This window comes from Microtus oregoni, unplaced genomic scaffold (genome assembly GCF_018167655.1).
Source record: "Microtus oregoni isolate MIOR12 unplaced genomic scaffold, Mior012 000040F_ref0000088, whole genome shotgun sequence".
NCBI lineage: Eukaryota > Metazoa > Chordata > Mammalia > Rodentia > Cricetidae > Microtus > Microtus oregoni.
In genome coordinates, this window is record NW_024543207.1 from 15,953,927 (window position 1) to 15,973,639 (window position 19,713).

A 19,713-nucleotide genomic window follows, 5' to 3' on the forward strand; every position below is an offset into this window, starting at 1 on the left:
TTTCTTGGCCCCTTCTCCTTTGCTCCTCCTCTCTTCTCTCCATTCTTATGTCACCACTACCCCCCTTCTTTCTCCTCTCATGGCCCGGTCTGTTCTGCTCACTGTATTCAATCTGGACTTTTCCAAGAGCCTCTGGATGTACTTTCCCTCTTATCTGCAATAAAAACCTTCTCAACCATACCACGGAGTGGTCGTGTCCTTATTTCATTCATCATGCAGGCAAAACACACACACACACACACACACACAGAGAGAGAGAGAGAGAGAGAGAGAGAGAGAGAGAGAGAGATTTTAAAGAAAAGAGAAAAGGGAAAAGTCATATAGTTTGTGAGGTAACACACACACCACGGTCCAGCACTTGAGAGGCCGCCACAGGAATATCAAGAGTTCAAGGCCAGAAAAGGCTACAGGGCAAATTCAAGGCCAACCTGGGAAACGGTCTCAGAAACAAACAAACAGAGGCTGGAAAGGTGGCTCAGCAGTCAAGAGCCCTTGTGGTTCTCCCAGAGAACACAGGCTTGGTTCTGAGCACTCCCACAGGGCTCACAACTGTCTGTTACTCCAGTCCCGGTGGTCCACTGCACTCTTCTGGCCTCCAGGGGCACCAGGCACACAGACACACCTGCAGGCAAAATACCCACACACAAAGTTAAAAAATGAAAACAAAACAAACAAACCCAAGTAAATCTCTCTCATACACACACTTTCTGAGGAGAAAAAAATTTGATTTAGTGGAAAACTGAGGAAGGGCACCCTTCCCTCCATTGTGCTGGCTTTTGACAGTTCATAACAGAGGAACAATCCTGTCCCACCTGAGGTGTTGAACGGAGCTCAGGGGTCTCTGCTGAGTCACCTCTCTTAGCAGAGACACACCTGCTCTCGGGGCTCTTTTTGTTTGTCTAACTTGTCTTAAAGGCGGGGCTGCCCAGAGCAAGGTCACGAATCTGCAGGCAGTCTCGCCACCACACAGGAAAATGAACACAGTTTCATTGCCTTTGCTTGGGGATGTTGAGGGAAGGTTGGGGCAACAGGAAGCCGCTACCCACGCCATCTTCTTTTCTCGGGGTTTTCTTTCACTACTTTCCTTCCTCCTTAGACAGTGACCCGAGTCACATGAAGAGAACGTGGACGTGGGGGTTAAGTACACAAATATAGTAGCTTATTCCTTGACATAGCCTGATTGTGATTGACAACAGAGAAGCACAAGTCCCAGCAGACAGGCACCGGGCAGCATCCCAGGCTCCCCTCCCTGTCTCCTCAGGCCCTTGCTTTCCTCCTATCACCTCTTTTCCCACCCCGCCCTCTTGCCTCCATCCCAGAGCAAGCCCCTTCGCGGTCCCTGCAGACCCCCCGATTTCAGGTCTCCCCTTCCTCCTCCTCCTCCCCAGCTCCCTTGGCTCGGACTTTCCCCCGGAATACAGGTCACCGGGCCGCCCGTCACCGCGTCCACTTCCCGTGCTGGACGAGGCTCCTCCCTCCCTCTGCACGTCCCTCCCCTCGCAATTAGCTCCAGAGTGTCTGTCTCCCGCTGCCTGCCTCTTTCTTCACCACCAGACAAGGTAGGTGCAGGTCGCTGGGGACCAACAAGCCTGCCGGACCTTGTGCGTGGGTTTGCATTAAAGCAAAGGGCTTTTGCTGGTGTAGAGGTGAGGCACTTTCCAAGTCCGCTTTCCAAAGTGAACTCTCATGACAGTATATTTGTCCTTGCAAAAAGGCAGGGACCACACCCTGATTCAGACCTAGGCAGCCACCCTTTACTTCTGAGTATACTTTCTTGTAGGTGTTCAGATGTTAGCTTTTAAAACAGCTGAGAGCCTGTAGACCAACTTGTGTTCCCAAGGAAACTTTCTCCCTCCCCTTAAATACTATTTTTAGGCTGGGTCTTTTGATTGTATGGTTTTTGTGAATATGGAACCGTGAACAAACAGCACCTTTGCATCAAAATCAGTACCCACGTCTGGAAGATCTTCTGTGCTGCAAAGAGGTGCTGTCATATGAGAATCCGACATCCTAGATGGCGGGCCAGTCTTGCCAAGACAGACAGTGCGATTTTACACTGCATGGCCACTGGGTCTGGGCCAGGCTGCAGAGACTGGCTGATGCAGTTTATATCCACTTGTTGATAGAAAAGGCCACCTGTTGTTTTCAGAGCCCATTTAAAACAGGAGAGTCAGAAAGGAGCCCTGTGCATACGTCCACGCCCGGGACAGCCTGCCGGGCCTGCAGCAGTCAGAGAACAGGCCAAAGGCAGGGCTGTGATTGGCATGTTTAAAGAGGTTGCTACATGCCTCTTACCTTAGCTTTATATCTACTGCCATCCAAACAGTAGACCTTTTGCAAACCTCTGGCAAGGTCAGGAAAGCTAAGTACTTGGAGGAGGGACAGCGGAATCACCTAAGGTTAAGAGTTGGCTCTGCCTTTCCTAGGGCAGGACTCAAAATCAAGATCAGTGGAGTTTCTGCAACATTTGACCTGGCGAACTGCCAAGGCCTCCCTATTAAACAGCAACTTTCTACAAAATCAAATGCATCCTGAGCCCGGTCTTGTCCTCATTGCTTTTGCAATCCTGTTTGTGCCTTCAGTTTGCTGAACTTTTTTTTTTTTCCATTTCTTTTGGACAACTTCGTTGTGTGATCTGACTTCTGATCTACACACATCCTTAAATATTATGAAGTCAGGAAGCTCACATTCTGACATGGTTTACTGACCTGTCTGACTCCAGGGGGGACGTGATACTGAGTTCGGCTGCTAAAAGACTGTTTCCCACAAAAGGTTTCTCCAGGCAGGTGTAAAAATAAACATGTTTTGTGTTTGTCATGACAGAGGAGACAGATGTCCTAGCTGGCTCAACAAAGTCAGAATGTGCAGACGTAATCTAGTAAAGGAAGACCCCAGAGAGGGGCCTGTGAGAAACGAGACATGGGAAGCCCTTGGAGGGGCTGATGGAGCTCTTGGAGGAATGAGGGAGCCCTTGGAGGGATGAGGGAGCCCTTGGAGAGATGAGGGATGTAGGGATGAGCTCTTGGGTGGGCTGAAGAAGCCCTTGAAATTTGCATATCACACCTACAACAGGAATCCTCTTTGAGTTTTTTCCTCTCTCTCTCTCTCTCTCTCTCTCTCTCTCTCTCTCACACACACACACACACACACACACACACACACACTTTTCAAGACAGAGTCTCTCTGTATAGCCCTGGCTGTCCTGTAACTCACTCTGTAGAGTAGGCTGGCCTCAGACTCACAGAGATCTGTCTGCCCCTGCCTCCAGAATGCTGGTATTAAAGGTGTGTGCCACAACTGCCCAGCTAAACGAGTAGCCCAGGCTGGCCTCAAACTCCTGTCTTTGCCTCCTTCAGCAAATCCCACTGGCATTCGAAATCACAAGTGACTTGTTTTTATTTTTAAAGACAGGGTCACTAGCCTAGGCTGGCCTCAAGTTCCCGAAGTAGCAAAGAACAACCCCCGAACTTCTCGCTCTCCATCCCGAAGTGCTCAGATTACAGGTTTGTGCCACCATACTATATTTTGGGAGATCTGGGGATTGGAGCCAGGGCTCTGTGCTTGCCAGACAAGCACCCCACCAGCTGAGCGATACACCCAGCCCACCTTGTCTTTTGGCTGGTAATTTACAGAGGAATTTGCCTGTGAGAGGCAGGCTTGCAGGGGCAACAAATGTCCTGCTGCAAGAGATTTATTTGATTGCAGTGCCTTCCGTGAATGTTTTCGGGGAAGCCAGCACTTTGTGCTGCTAGCCACTGTAGCTATAGCTAGAGAATGTCCTCCATGAGGAATGTCCTAATATTTCCTGGTGTCACCAAGAGCTCCCTGAGTTCTGGAGGCTCTGCCAGTGGCAACTACGGGCCTGATCTAAGGGTGTGTCCTCAAACATACAGTCAGTGAGCCTATCCCTATACGGGAGGTACAGGAACCCTCCCGCTCCCGTGCAGAAGAGGCCTTGCTTCAGTGCAAAATGTCCTTCCTCTTTGGCTCACTCTCTGGCTCTTTGGAGTCCAGCCCTATTCTGTGTATCTGAGTCATTTTGCAATTCTAGGTCATGGGTAACTGGTAGACTGATAAATTTCTAACTTACGTCCTGCTTGTTACACAATTAATCTCCTTCCTCCCTTCCTTGGGAAGAAAGCTTGTATCCATGTGAGCTTCATCCCACCTTCATGGGGAGCATGCACTCCAGACAGTTAGAGCATCCCCCACTTTCCCGTCACCCCAGGTGAGAATTTACTGTGTACTATGGATGGGGCAGAGTGCAGAATGTTCTTTACACAAGGTGGCCTTCTAGAAAAAAGAAGTGAATGTAGCCGAAAGCAATGACGTGAAGGAATGCCCTGGCACTCCACAGTATCTCTGTGGTAAAGGCAAAGGCCTGGAGGGAATATTCCTGGCTCTTTTCACCACAGGACCACAGGTGATAAGGTGTAGCGCCTGGTGGATCGTCTTGCTTACGCTGACTGTAAAGGTCACCTTGTGTTTTTCTCACTTTAGTAATAAAACTGAGAAGTGCCTGGTGCTGCCCTTGAGCTCAGAAGCCTGGAGTCCTGTGGTTTGTCCCCACCCAAATCCTTTGATTCTTGAGACTAGCTAGTCTCACTGGCCCTGAGTGAGTCTAGCTTTTTTTTTTTTTAAATTTTATTTATTATGTATACAACATTCTGCCTCCATGTATGCCCACATGCCAGAGGAGGGCACCAGATCTCATTACAGATGGTTGTGAGCCACCATGTAGTTGCTGGGAATTGAACTCAGGACCTCTGAAAGGGCAGCCAGTGCGCTTAACCACTGAGTCATCTCTCCAGCTCTGTGAGTCTAGTTTTTATATCTGTATGGGACTGAGGCCTTTACTTTATTCCGAACTCGGTCTTTTAGAAAATGTGTCATCGGATAAAGCAAAACTCCTGCAGACAGACCCAGAAAACATGGGCTGCCGAGGGTCAGGCACACCTTCCCGATTCTTAGCCTGGACCCCAACAGGCCAGACCGTGTAGAAGCTGCCTGCTCTGTCCAGAGTACTCTTGGTTCCTGCCTCACAGGCTGGGCTCAGGAGCTGAGACGATGTGAAAGAGGCGGGCAGGACTCCAGCCCTTCCACACATGGCATTCTTGGGCCTATGTTGGCTCTACTGCATTCTGTGGGAAAAAAAACTTGGCACTCCTGGATGTAAAAATTCCTTTTGTAATTGGAGCTCAAGTCAAAAGAGCCCGTTACCAGTGGCCTTGGAGAGGCTAGACTCTCCTGGGTCCTCACAGCCGAGCACAGGTCAGAAAGCAGCTTCTGGAACCAGTTCCTTCCTTCCTTCTTTTTCTTCTTTTGTTTTGAGATAGGGTCTCTCACCCAGGCTGGCTTGCTTGCTTACTTCTGTCTTGTTTGGAAGATTCCTCCTCTGCCCAGAGCAGTGTATAGGGTGGTCCTTTCCTGACTCATTAGGATGGTTGGGAACCACAGATATAGGCCAGAATTACCTCCCCACAACCCAATTATGCATCTGTGTTTTTTGAAACAGGGTCTCATTATGTAGCTCTGCTTGTCCTAGAACTCAGCATGTAGACCAGGCTGGCCTCGAACTCACTGAGATCTGCCCTATGTGTTCGAGGCCAGCCTAGTCTACAAAGCAAGTTCCCAGGACAGCCAGAGCTTTTACACAGAGAAACCCTGTCTGAAAAATCAACAACAACGAAAACAATGTTGCTTCTTCACTAATGTGTGGTAGGTAGTGTGTGCACACCTCCCTGTGACTTTCTCTCGGACACAGGACACACATCTAGTCTATGTTGTTTCATGTCCTTGTATGAAATATCTGGCTTTTTATGGAGTCTTTTAATAGTTTTTTTTTGTTGTTTTCGAGACAGGGTTTCTCTGTGTAACAGCCCCAGCTGTCCTGGAACTAGTAACTAGTTCTTGTAGACCATGCTAGCCTTGAACTCACAGAGATCCGCCTGCCTCTACCTCCTGAGTATTGGGATTAAAGGTGTGCACCACCACTGCTCAGCACCTTTACATATATGTGTGTGTGTGTGTGTGTGTATGGCCTCATGCTCAAGAGCACTGATCATTTGTATATCCTGAGTGTTGGGATTAAAGGTATGCATCACCACACCCTTTGCCTTTTAATCTTGTCATTCATCCTAATTATTTTTTAGTAACTTTATTGTCTTCTCTATAGTGAACATTTGGAAACTTGTACTATCTAAGTAGAGAGACTAGGGCAACCTTGAACTCACAACTCACTGAAGATTCTGATGAAACAGAGGCCATTTCCCCTCCTAACCCACCACACAGGGAAACAAGTTCCAGGTAGCTTCATCTGTCTCTGAAAGATAGGATCGTGCCCTGCTGCCACAGTACCCTCTCTCACCCAGCATAGCCACAGTCATTCACATCTTTACATATCTACTTAATGTTCAGTTTTCTGTAGTTTTATTTATTTTTTTTGTTTTTTGTTTTGTTGTTTTGTTTTTGAAATGTTTCTCTATATGTAGCCCTGACTGGGAACTCGCTCTATAGACCAGGCTGGCCTCAGATTAACAGAGATCTGTCTGCCTCTGCTTTCCAAGTGCTGGAGTTAAGTGTACCTGGCTTGGTTTTATTCCTTAAAAAATGATTCACTATATCTGTGTGTGTGTGCCTGCGTAAGTTTATGTGCACTGTGTGAATATTGATGTCCCGAGGGTCAGAGGGCCTCAGATCTCCTGGAATTGGAGTTCCAGGTCACCTAACCTGAATCCTAGGAACTGAACGCAGGTCCTCTGCAAGAACAGTCAGGGCTTTTAGGCACTGAATCATCTCTACAGTCTGTTGACCATAAGGCCCCATAGCCATTTAGTACCAAATAAACACACAGAGGTCTACATTAATTATAAACTGTTTGGCCCAGTAGCACAGGCTTCTTATTAACTCTTATAACTTATATTAGCCCATAATACTTGTCTGTGTTAGCCACGTGGCTTGGTACCTTTTTCAGTGAGGCAGTCACATCTTGCTTGCTCTGTGTCTGACTTCCTCTGTGTCTGGGTGATGGCTGCAGACTGAAACTTCCCTCTTTAAGAATTCTCATTGCCCCACCTCTACTTCCTAACTGGTTGGCCCACCTTTACTTCCTGCCTGACTACTGGCCAATCAGTGTTTATTTAAACTACAAGTGACAGGGTACAGACCATTGTCCCACAGCACCAGTCCCACTTTTTTTTTTTAAATCCTTAGCAGTTAGTTAAAGTAAACTGAAATTTGCTAATCTTTTTCCTTGATGATAGTATGATTTTGAGGTCTCATTTAAGAAATCAGGCCTTAGTCCAATGTTAGGAAAGATGTCCCCTGCATGTGCATGGGAGAGGCTAATTCTGCATCCTCTGCCTGGATTCCGAGTCTTGGGATGTGATCTGTGCTGTGCAGTGAGGGGTCCCTGTGACTTGTTTTCTCAGCTGGGCCACGTAGATTGACTGTGTCTTGTTGGCCTCTGGGTTGACCCTGCAGAACCCAGCTGTGCATTTCTGTGTACCTGACACCTTAGTGGACAACCAAGGCTTGGGGTGTCTAGAATAGTGTCCTGTTGTCCTCCCCACCCTGTTCTCACCTCTCTATAGTTCTGTGAGCAAATGAAGCAACTCTGCTCTCCCACAGTTGACCTTGGGACACAGTCCCCTCCTGTGTGTTTTACCCCTCCTTGGTTCCCTGGAATATCACCACTAATTCCATATGGTTTATGTTTTATTTCTTTGTGCATGTGTGTGTGTTTGGATGTACAGGTGTATATGAGTATACATGCATGGAGAGCCCCAAGACAACCTTGGGAACATTGTTCAGGTGTGAACACCTTTTACATTGTATTTTTTAGATTTGTTTTGGACTTCCTTTCCACTGCTCCTCTGAGCACCACCCATGCTTCCTTCCATGCTTATTCCTCTGTCTCCCTCTTTCCCCTTCTCTCTCTCTTCCTCTCCCCCTCTCTCTTTTTCTATCACTCACATCTTGGCTGTGTATGAGCCTGGTTTAGAACTTTTCAAAGATTCAGGATTTAATGTTTCTTCTGTTGTTTATCTTTTAGAAGGATTTGTTAGATCTGAATGTATGTGTGCTTCCAAAGTAACTACACAGAAATGTAATCCTGAAGACGACTTTATCAGGAGGTGGAGCCTGTGGGAGAGGAGAAGGTCACAGGGGCTCAGCTCCTCTTAGGATTTTATGAGCACTCTTGTAAGAGACTCCAGAGAACTGTCTGTCCGCTCCTACCATGTGAGGACACAGGAGGGAACTGATGTCTGTGGTCAGAAAGAGTGCCTGCTACAGACAACAGAGTGACTGCCACTTTTACCATGGGCTTCTCGGTCCCTCAGTCTTCGGGACCATGCCATTGCTTTTTTTTTTTTTAATTTTTCGAGACAGGGTTTCTCTGTAGCTTTTTGGTTCCTGTCCTGGAACTAGCTCTTGTAGACCAGGCTGGCCTCGAGCTCACAGAGATCCGCCTGCCTCTGCCTCCCGAGTGCTGGGATTAAAGGCATGCGCCACCAGCGCCCGGCATGCCATTGCTTTTGAACTGTTGTATTTTGTGACAGCAGCCTAAGGGGCCTCATTTCGTGTGTCTCATTGGGGCCGAACTCATTTTCACTCTGTCCCCCTGAATACTTGCAGTGCGGACTGGACAGTTCTCTGCAGTTTCGTGTGTCTCCTTGGGGCTGAGCTCATTTTTACTCTGTCCCCCTGAATACTTGCCGTGTGACTGGACAGTTCTCTACAGTGCAGTGGACTGACTTATTGGCCTAAGTATGTACGGCTTCCATTGTAGCTGATTTCTAAACCCTTTGAGATTTTATTATGCTCTTGTTATATTTAGCGAATTAGCTTTGAGACATGGTCTCTCTCACCTGGTCTGCCATGTAGCTGAGGATAACCTTAAGCTTCTCATCCTTCCGCCACTACCTCCTAAATGCTGGTCCAGTTACCAGCCAGGGTAACTGCTCAGGGTCTGGACCAGGCATGTTCAGGCTATCTGTCTCTTATTCAAGGAATTGAAATAAAGGTTTGCACAAATCTGCAAACACCAGGCAATGTTATTTAAAACAAAACAACAGAACAGGTGAGCTCCATCATGAAGAGTGGCGGTAGAGTACAGGGTTGAGAAAGCACCTGACAACTCTGATCTTGGCGTGGGCCTTTTTTGTAGAGTTTGACAGGAGGGAGTGTTTAGTCAAGGGGGATGATTTGGGTGGTCTTATATTTTGTGTTTGTTTTAAGACAGGGTCTTACTATGTTACTCTGGCCATCCTGGAACTATGTAAGGCTGTCCTTGAACTGGAAGAGCTCCTCCTGCATTTAACTCCCAAGTGCTGGGATTAAAGGCGTGTACCACTATGCCTGGAACTTCCTTTTTCTGTGTGGTTCTCTACTTCAGTTTTTAAGCTCTGTAGTCTTTTCTTGATTGTGCACATCCCTTCCCACAATGCACCCGATTTTAATCATATGTATGCTCAATAGTGATTAGGCACAAAATGGCAAACCAAGGACTCATCCTAAAAGTTCACTTAGAAGAGTTTGCCTTACTGTAAATGCTGCCCCCCCAAACCAGTTGGTAGCAGACCAGCCCCCCCTACTGTAACATAACTGGAGTATGACTGAATAGAATCTAAGTATGAAGACTGTAAGGAGAGGAGAAACTTATTCCATTGTTCCGAGGGGCTATGCACACAGTGTGATGTCCTGGGTTGCTATGTGCATTGCTCAGAGTGGGTATCTGTGCACACATGTACAGGGAAGGTTTCCAGGCTGCGAGGTGTGCACATATCTCAACCCGAGTGGAGTCCTAAGTGGTTATTCCCCGTGCTTGCCTGACTTTGCTGGTTTCCAGGTGTGCACCTGGTTTATGATAGGGATCTAACTGTGGGTTCCATGCACTCTAGATGGTGCTATAGGAAATCCTACAGCCAGTAGCCTTTAAGTTACCTGCCCACTTGGGCGTGGCCTCTTATGCTATTTATGCCAATGTAAAGTGCATCTGGGCTCTTTTTCCGGCTGCGGGATTCAGTTGCTGTTTTCCGTTCCAGCAGAGGATATTGATTTGTGAGTCTACCCCTAAATAAATAACCCTCTATTATTATCAGTTCTGAGTTAGTGTGGGATTTCTTCTAAGCGTCCTTCTTTAGCTGAGTGCTTTAGCAAGTGAGTTATGCTTCCAGTTTTGTCTTTCATCACACTTGTAACATTTACATCAAATATTTGTGGAGATTTATACCAAAGTTACTATAGGGGAAGTTTGTTCATATCTGTTTGAAAAGACTGTCCTGGCCAATGATTCATGAAGGCATCACCTGTGTATGTCCTGATACAAAGCCATCAAGGGACCAATCTGTCCTAATACCATGATCTAATTGTCTCTGGAGATAGCAGGTTCACTAAACCCCTAGGTGTCTCTTAATCCAGTCAAGTTCACAGTCAACATCAGCCAACACACTACCAAGTTATTTCAGAATAAATGTCACACAGGATGTTTTCCTAGTAATTTTGATGATAATTTATCTAGCACAGATTATCTTTAGATCTGTACCAGTCAGCATGTGATGCATATTTTGTTTCCTCTGTAGCCTGACATCAAGACTCCAATGGCTAACGAAGCTAACCCCTGTCCGTGTGACATTGGTCACAAGCTAGAGTATGGTGGCATGGGCCAGGAAGTTCAGGTCGAGCACATCAAGGCATACATCACCAAGTCCCCCGAGGATACAGGAAAAGCTGTGATTGTCGTCCAGGATATATATGGCTGGCAGCTGCCCAACACCCGATATATGGCCGACATGATTGCTGGAAATGGATACACGTACGTATGAAGTTCTGTTCTTTGCTTCAATTCATGTGAATCTCTGTGGTCTGCTTTGTTCCCTTCAGAAAGACAAACCCAAAAGCCAAACACAGCCTGAGCTGTATTCTCATTTACATTATCTGTTTCCTTATCTCAGTCATGGGAACTGGGAACTATCCTTTGAAATTTAACACTGACCTGATGGAGCCAAGTCTTCCCAACAGAATCCCTGGGCATCAGGTCCTCAGTGGTACCAGACCCTACAGACATGCTGTACGGAGGGTCCCCACAAAGGGTTCCACCCACCCAGGCACAGGCCAGCACACCTGTGCACACTCAAGCACCTCAGCCTCAGGGTGGGTTTCACAGGTCTTCTTGGAAGATGACTCAGAACAGGTCAAGGCACTTCTAAAGAACATGTGTGGAAATATCAGGTAGGTGAATTCTAACAAAGCCTGCTGCTGTGGTGTCACGTGATAGCTGAGGATGCGCTTAGCTCTTGTGCTGGTGGATGCTACTGCCCTGTGACACATTCCAAGGTGATTTAGCTGACAGTCACAGGGGTGTTAGGTCAGACCAGGATGGTGATGAGTAGGTGAGGAGGGGTCCTGGGCTCTGGACCTGCAGCACCCCAGTTTCCCCACAGTGGTGAAGCTCCAGTCAGTTTACTACTTTAGCACCTCCGTTCACACAGGTGAGGTGGCTTCTTTTCTGGGAACTTGAGTTCATAGTCCCCAGAAAGTTGGAAGTCCAGGGTGAGCCTGTCTTCTTCCCCCCACTAAGCTTCGATACAAACCAACCTAGGGATGAAGAGACGACCTTGAGGAGAGTGGGCAGCTTCCAGGGGGAAGCCTCTAAATAAACCTCTAAAGCCCACGTGGACAGGGACCCTAACCCTTGCAGCCGTCCTGGGTAGGAGGGATAGCACCTTCCCCATCTTGCAGACTGGGAAGTCCAGTCACGAAGACAGAGGCTCTTAGTTGCTCTGGGTGAATTGTAAACAGCTGATTGAATGGGATTAGGGTTTACAAAGTCCTGACCCTCTTACTCACCCTCAAGCAATCTGGGGCTGGGCAGTGCTCATTTCTGTCTGTTTGGTCAAGAATGTGAGGCTAGGGACTGGAGAGATGGCTCAGTGGTTAAAAGTACTTGATGACTTGATAGAAAACTCAGGTTTGGTTCTGAGGACACACATGGCAGCTCACAAGTGTCTGTAACTATTACAGGGGATCTGACACCTTCTTCTGGCCTCTGCAGGCAGCAGGCATGTACATAACACACACAAAGAAGCATTCCTGCACATACAAATAAATCATAAAGAATGTGAGGGCAGAAAGTGGTCAGTGATTTGCCAAGGTCTCACTATAGGACAGGTGGTACTGAGCTGGGAACCTTTCTGGCCCAGGCCCTGGTGCTCTGCCTACCTATGCAGCAGAGGGGCTGGTCCCTTGAATCAGAGCCACAGCTAATTCTTTACTTTGGGAGACTGTGGCCCCGGCTCCACCCATCCTGAGTTGGCTTCTAGGAGAATGGCTCAGACTCCAATGTGCAATCCCGTCTCTTCTCTCCCAAGTGCTAGGATTAGTAATATCCCTGGTTTCCAAACTGTGCCCGTTACGTGCCGGGTCCTCAGTCATTTGATCCTCTCTGTGATTTGTGCACGTGTACGATGAATATATGTGTATACGAGTGAGCTTTGTGCTTATCACAGCGCGTAGATAGAGGGCAGAGGGCAACCTCTGTTAGTCTTCCCTTTGCTTGTTTACTTATTCTCTGGCCTGTTCTAGAACCTGCTGTGGACCTTATTCTTGGGGCAGGAAACTGGGAGCCTGTGCCAAGGCTGGGGTGGGGGTGGGGCACATTACTTGATCATGGTGACTAGTCCTATTTCTCAGGGATGACCTTTGGCCCAAGCCAGTGTTCAAGGCCAGGACAGTCCTGGGCTGTCTGAGAAGAACAGCTAACTACATGGAGGAAGGAAGGCTATCTGAGGGTACATACCCTTGCCCACCAGTCCAGGTCTCCTTCTGTACCCGAATAACTCTTGACAAGTGTCCCCGATGGTGGCTGGCTCACTGGCTAGGGCAGGATCACACCCAAGCTGCTGGAAGCCTGAGTACCTGCGGCTGTGGAGTCTGAGGCAATCTGGCCTGGCTCCAGATGACCTTTGATGTACTTAAGAGTGGCCTTCATGGCCCAGGTCTTTTCTTCCCTCTGCCTGGGATTGGCAGCCTACCAGGGCACTAATTAAGGCTACCTTAATAAGCCTGGACAAACATTGAGTCGACGTGATCAAAGGCTTATTCATGTCTGTATTTTACAGAACCATTGTCCCAGACTTCTTTGTGGGGCGAGAACCATGGGACCCAGCTGCTGACTGGTCCACCTTCCCTGAGTGGATAAAATCAAGAAATGCCAGAGAAGTCAATCGGTATGTTATCAACAGGCTTGAGGAGGAGCTGGGCTTCACCAGACTTCCTCCCTCCCTCCCTGTGGGATAGGTCGTCTTTGGCCCTTGACAAGTCCTTCCAACAGCACAACAAAAGAGTTGGGCTCCGGGACTCAATGAGCTGTGGACTGAGGCTGCTACGCACTCCCGGCCCCACTGCCCCAGCAAGCATAGCTGCTCACCAACCTTACAAGGGATGAGTTCAAAGTTGGGCGTCCACATGGGTGCTTGTTTGCAGATATCAGGACACTTATCCCAAGTGGATCAGCAGCTCAAGAACGATTGTTTATAGAAAACCAAGGAAATCAGCTCGGGGCTAAAGTAGCAATTGGTCCATAGCTTAAAGGTATCTTCCCTGGCTGTTTAGCCTCACTTCCTGTGTGCTGGCTTCACCCTCAAGGTCTCACCTCAGAGGCAGCCCAGTCTTCCATAGCCTCTCTCCCAGCAACCCAGAGAGCACCACGTCCTGTCCCATCTCCGCCCCCCTCCCCCCAGGTCATGACTGGTTCTGCATCCTGCAAACCCATCATCCGGACCAGGAGACTGCTCTTCTCTGGTTGGTTAGGTATAAGCCACAGACTACTTGCAACCAGAGATTTGGTTTACCCCAATTTTCATTTTACTAAGGAAGCAGCGACATTAAGGTTTTATAGTAACAGAACAAATTTAAGTTCTAAATCAAGACACTTTCCAAATACATTGGTGGAAATAAAGAAATCTCAGCTGTAGGACCCAGATGCCATCTTACAGTACTCTTAGCTCTTTGACTGGTGGAGAACAGGGTTTTATTGAGTTGATACATTCCAAAGGTTTTTTTAATCTGTTTATCAGTATGCTAGGCTCAGCTTTATCTGCTAATTACAGGCCTTAGAGCCAGCAGAGGTGGGCAAGAAATCAGGACAGGTTGTAATTAGGCTCTAGGCCTGTGACCTTCCACTCTCCACAGCTGCTTCCGCTCTTATTTTAAGCAGGCTGTCAGATTCTTTCTAGGAATTCTTGTTCTCACCACTAAACAAGTAAAACAAAACAAAACAAAACAAAACAAAAAAAAAAAAACCCCAAACTTCAGGTAATCCGGTCACCAAAACCCTGAAGGTTCCTGAATCAGCCCTCTCTTTCCAATGCCTTTTCTTTCTGTTCTAGAGAGGTAGAGGCTGTCCTGAGGTATCTGAAACAAAAGTGTCATGCCCAGAAGATTGGCATTGTAGGCTTCTGCTGGGGGGGTGCCGTTGTGCACCATGTGATGCTGAGATACCCGGAAGTCAGGGCTGGGGTGTCTGTTTATGGTAAGTGCCCAGTGCATTTTACTCGGTGAAAGGAGGGAGGCTGAGTGACAGGCCTTTCCCATGTGCTGCAGTACAAAGCACAATGGCGTGAGGTAAACCAGCTTAGCGTGGCTTTCTGGATCTGAAAACAGAATTGGGTAGGTGGCCCAGTCCGTATAGTTCTTGTCCTGCAAGAGTTCCTGAATTTGGTCCCCAGAACCTATGTTAAGGAGGCAGAGACAGGTGATATTTTTGCTTACTGGGCACTTTGCCTAGCCTACTTGGTAAGTCCTAGATCCTGTCTTGAAAATCTAAGTGGAAAGGCTTCCCAGGAACACATCCAGGGTTCCTCTGACTCCCACAGACACGTGCATCTATGCACCAACAGCAAATGCAAGTACATGCAAGTGTGTGTACTCGCGCACACACTCACAACCAAAAGCAAAGTCCACTTTAAAGTACAAACTGCAACTTTCACCCACCTTCTTTTCTTCTTTTGGTTTTCTGAGGCAGGGTTTCTCTGTAGCTTTGGACCCTGTCCTGGAGCTAGCTCTTGTAGACCAGGCTGGCGTCAAACTCACAGAGATTCACCTGCCTCTGCCTCCTGAGTGCTGGGATTAAAGGTGTGTGCCACCACTCCCCGGCTTCACTTTTTTTAAAATTAGCAAATTAAAAAATTTTGTATTGGCATGTTACATACATGTCTGTGCACCATGTTTGTGCCGGGTACCCACGGAGGTCAGAAGGTTGTCTGATCTCCTCTATAGTTGCAGATGGTTGTGAGTCACCATGGGGTACTAGGAATTGAATCTGGGGTCCTCTGGAGGAGCAGCCAGTAACTGCTGAGCCATTTCTCCCACTCCAAATTTTACATTTTAGCCAAAAGAAAACAAGTTATTCTAACCATGATATAAAAACTCTGTATCTGTTGGCAGAAGCAGCAGCGAACGCACAATTTAAAAGCATCCAGACTGAAATATGTCAAAAATAATGGAAGATGACTGCTATTTCGAAGTTACACATGCACAGACAGTTCCTATATAGCAAACGAGCTCCTCGACTTGGCACTTCATCCACTACTAGCACCAAACACTAAATATTTCCTTACACAGAAGCAACTCTAGTCAGGCATCGGCACACACACTTGTAATCCAGTATTTGGGAAACTGAAGCAGGATTGGAAATTTCTGCCCAGTATGAGCTATATAGTGAGAGCCATTCTCAACCAACAAAACAAATTCAATAAATCACCAGTCGGCCTCATACACCAGGCCAAAAGTGTGTATGGGTGGATCGAAAGGTTGCTTCTGGGTGCACGTCTCTCTGGCGCCACCTGCTGATTGCTGTTGTGTGAGTGGAAGGTTATGGCAGGAATTGGGCACGAGACATCCACTAATGTCCAGACCCATGATGTGGCTTTGCACAAGTTGGGCAGGGAGTTTGGCCATCCTCCTGTGGTTTGCTGCCTTCTGGAGAGGAGTGATGGGGAAGAGAGACGCTGTGTGCTTTTTAGCTTTGCTGTCACCCTGGCAGGAAGCAGGAAGTTGTTTCTCTCACACCTTTTAAAATCATGATCGTGTTTGTGTGCAGTGTTTTGGGACCTGCATGCAACGCCTGTGTGGAAGCCAGACAACTTTATGCGGGTTCTGGGATCAAACTCAGGCCTTAGGCTGTGTGGCAAGCGAGTCCTCCGACTAGCCATTTCCTGCCCAGTCTTCCAGCAGTCCATGGACGTGCTTTTATCCCCAAGCAAACACACCTGGGGGCTGCCTGGGCCTGGCAGTCAATACTTTGCACTTAACCTTTAAAGAGCTGAGACAAGGATAAGCACTGAATGCCAATGACCTGAGGAGCATTGGGGTCTTGTTGGATTAATATCCTGCTCCAAGGCTGTTGTCCTTATGAATAAAACTGTCTAGTTCATTGAAACCAGAACAAGTGGGGCCTGTATCGAAACTTCTAGGGCAATGGTTTGAAAATTATGACCGATTGTAACAGCCACCTCGAGAGGGAACACCTCTCAGATTGCTGTCCTTGGATACCAAGCAGCCCACAGCAGTTTGGTTCCTGATGAACAAGGTGCAGAGTACGAACAGTACCAAGGTCTGGCTAGTCAGCTGTACTTTCCCAGTTCATAGGTCAGGCTCCTGTGGAAATAAACCAAGGGCTGGGGAGATGGTTAAGGCCGGGAGTACTGACTGCATAGCCATAAACACCCAAGTCCAGATCCCTGGCAGCTGCATAAAAATCTGCTGGGGGATGGTCCCTCATCCCCACCCTGGACAGGTCTGTCAAGACCACTGGTCTAGAGAAACCTTTGAGCTCTAGGTCAATGAGACCCCGTAGCAAAAGGTAGGGTGGAGAGCGACGCTGCATACACACGTGCACAGAGCGACACTGCATACACTGGATGTGCACAGAGCGACGCTGCATACACACGTGCACAGAGCGACGCTGCATACACACGTGCACAGAGCGACGCTGCATACACACGTGCACAGAGCGACGCTGCATACACACGTGCACAGAGCGACGCTGCATACACTGGATATGCACAGAGCGACGCTGCATACACTGGATATGCATAGAGCGACGCTGCATACACACGTGCACAGAGCGACGCTGCATACACACGTGCACAGAGCGACGCTGCATACACACGTGCACAGAGCGACGCTGCATACACTGGATATGCATAGAGCGACGCTGCATACACACGTGCACAGAGCGACGCTGCATACACACGTGCACAGAGCGACGCTGCATACACACGTGCACAAGACCCATTTTAAAGACAGGGCTTCTTTGTGTTCTGACACTTGCTCTGTAGACCAGGCGGCCTCAAACTCAGAGATCCGCCTACCTCTGCTGGGATTAAAGGCAATGTGCCCCCACAGCAAATCGAGGCAGCTTTCTGTGGCAGTCAATCTCCCTCAACTCTTTTCAGGAATCATCAAAGACAGTGAAGATGTCTATAATTTGAAGAACCCGACGTTGTTCATTTTTGCGGAAAATGATGCCGTGATCCCACTTGAGCAGGTGCGTGGGCAGCCTTCATAGTGTATCCTGGCACTTAAAAGTTCCAAAGAACGCATTTATCATTTTAACTGTTTCCAATGACGAAAACTTACTAAAGACTGGAACTTGAGCCAGACTGGGTCTGTTCAGAGCAAGAGCTGAAGGAAACGTTCCTGACACAACCTATTCACTGAGAAGGAACAGTCCCCACAGTAGCCCACTGGTTACCATACGAGATAGACAACAAGATTAAGCCCAGGAGGTTGACAAGGAAAGTCTAAGTTAAAGCAGTCATTTGTAAACCACTCCTTTCAACAGTCCTCAGCTTCAGATCAGTTGGTTTAATTTTACTCTAGTGTGAAAGTTAACACATGGAAGGCCAGCTTTGGTTCTTTTCCTGGCTGAGGCTACCCCTGTATAAGGTCTCATGATGTTGATAGCTGGGACAAACAACCCCAAGGTCACTATGGAAACCAGCAATAGTCTCATTGTGCTTTGCTATGCTAGACTGTCAGTAGGGCAGTTGTACTGAATGCCTGCCCTGCCTGATGCTGTAGGAGACAGCACCCAGCAGGCTTCATACATGTATCCATCCTTTTTAGACTAAGGTCTCATGACAGAGACCCGGCTGGCCTTAGGCAGGGATCTGCTGCCTCTGCCTCTCTGCTAGGGATAAGAATGTCCACCATCAAGCCCAGTTTTGATTTGTTGGGTCTTCTGTTAACTGGTGTGCCACCAGCCTTACCCTGCTCTGCAACTCCTCTGACAGAGGCTAGGAACTGTTTACTGTGCAAAACGTGTCAGCTCAGGGTTAAAGTCACATCATCTCACCTTTTTTCTTTTTGTGCACTAGGTCTCCGTGCTGACTCAGAAACTGAAAAAACACTGCATAGTTAATTACCAAGTTAAAACATTTTCTGGGCAAACTCATGGCTTTGTGCATCGGAAGAGAGAAGACTGTTCCCCTGCCGACAAGCCCTATATTGAGGAGGCGAGGAGGAATCTCATCGAGTGGTTCAACAAGTTCATGTAACAGTACTCAAGCACAAGGCAGCTGTCATTTAGATTTTCCTGGGAATAATTAGCCATCTGGTTTCTTACTTTACATAAACTATAGGGATCGTCAAATTCTTCTGAAACACAAATACAAAAGAAACTAAAAAATATTTAATATGCAATAGAAAAATTTTTTTCTTTTGGTTTTTCGAGACAGGGTTTCTCTGTGTAACTTTGGAGCCTTTCCTTATCTTGTAGACCAGGCTGGCCTCGAACTCACGGAGGTCTGCCTGCCTCTGCCTCCCGATTGCTTGGACTAAAAGTGTGCACCACCACTGCCCGACACAATAGAAATTTTCAATAAATGCTCAGTACCTGAAGAACTCAAATGATGGTGTAACTGTAGTTATTAGAGGGAATCTGGGTCCACTCAGGGAGCAGCTACGTTTTCAGACATGGCCTTATGTTGTTAATTGGAACTCTGTTAAAACAATTCATGTGCAAAGCCAGAAAGATGATGAGTTACCAACTAGGTGGGTTAACCCTCCCTGATGCTATGGGCTTTGGGGAAGCTCAGTGCCTCCCATATGCACAGTGTGAGCAGCATGGATTCCGTTCCCAGAGGCCCAATTATTCAACCTAATAAACTGATGTTTTTAAACTTCACAAATTTTTAGCTTCACTTTTAAACAAACACTTGTGTATAAGCGCCATTACGTGCAGAGGTCAGAGGATAATGCACGGCAGCATTCCCACCACATGGATCCAAGGCAGCAACTTTTAGCCTGAACCATCTTGCAGGCCTTTTTGACAGAAAATGGTTAAGACTAGCTAGCATCCTGTTGTGTCATATACTTTCCTCAAGTACTGGTATTTTATGTCCAAGACTGGGCTGCAAATGTCCATTAAATAGGTGGAGGTAGAGGGCAGAGTTCATAGTCTAAGTCTGCAAGGAACAAGGCTCCAGATGTCAACAATGTTCTGTTTTTCATGGGATCCACTGAAACAGTGAATGCCAGGTTACCCGGTCTGGCCTTGACCTTCCAAGCTTAAGCATCATGCTACAGCAGCCAAAAATGTCCCGTGTCTCAGCTGCCCTCAAAGCATATACTAGAGGCACAGCACTGCCCAGGCCAGTTCTGACTGGTACCCGAGCTAACTGTCCAGCACACTAGAGGCCATGCGAA

General features: G+C 47.6%; 1 protein-coding gene across 3 annotated transcripts; it reads left to right on the forward strand.

The window, feature by feature from the left end:
* The first annotated feature begins 1,466 nt into the window (after positions 1 to 1,466).
* On the forward strand, positions 1,467 to 18,915 carry Cmbl (carboxymethylenebutenolidase homolog). 3 transcript variants are annotated; one of them, XM_041632184.1, is made up of 7 exons: positions 1,508 to 1,559; positions 3,408 to 3,503; positions 10,584 to 10,816; positions 13,122 to 13,229; positions 14,391 to 14,533; positions 17,460 to 17,551; positions 18,384 to 18,915. In XM_041632184.1, exons 3-7 carry the CDS (start codon positions 10,602 to 10,604, stop codon positions 18,561 to 18,563), a joined length of 738 nt encoding a protein of 245 aa, XP_041488118.1. In that variant the 5' UTR covers positions 1,508 to 1,559; positions 3,408 to 3,503; positions 10,584 to 10,601; the 3' UTR covers positions 18,564 to 18,915. The 3 variants fall into 3 exon arrangements, with proteins under 3 accessions (XP_041488119.1, XP_041488118.1, XP_041488117.1); XM_041632185.1 differs by lacking the exon at positions 3,408 to 3,503 and having other exon boundaries at positions 1,467 to 1,559; XM_041632183.1 differs by lacking the exons at positions 1,508 to 1,559; positions 3,408 to 3,503 and adding an exon at positions 10,009 to 10,062.
* The last annotated feature ends 798 nt before the right edge of the window (positions 18,916 to 19,713 follow it).

Excerpts from the sequence above, each read along its gene's own strand:
- Cmbl (XM_041632185.1), top strand. The coding sequence starts at position 10,602 with ATGGCTAACGAAGCTAACCCCTGTCCGTGTGACATTGGTCACAAGCTA. Across the intron at positions 13,230-14,390 it reads AATGCCAGAGAAGTCAATCG|AGAGGTAGAGGCTGTCCTGA; the intron begins GTATGTTATCAA and ends TTTCTGTTCTAG. Across the intron at positions 17,552-18,383 it reads CCGTGATCCCACTTGAGCAG|GTCTCCGTGCTGACTCAGAA; the intron begins GTGCGTGGGCAG and ends TTTGTGCACTAG.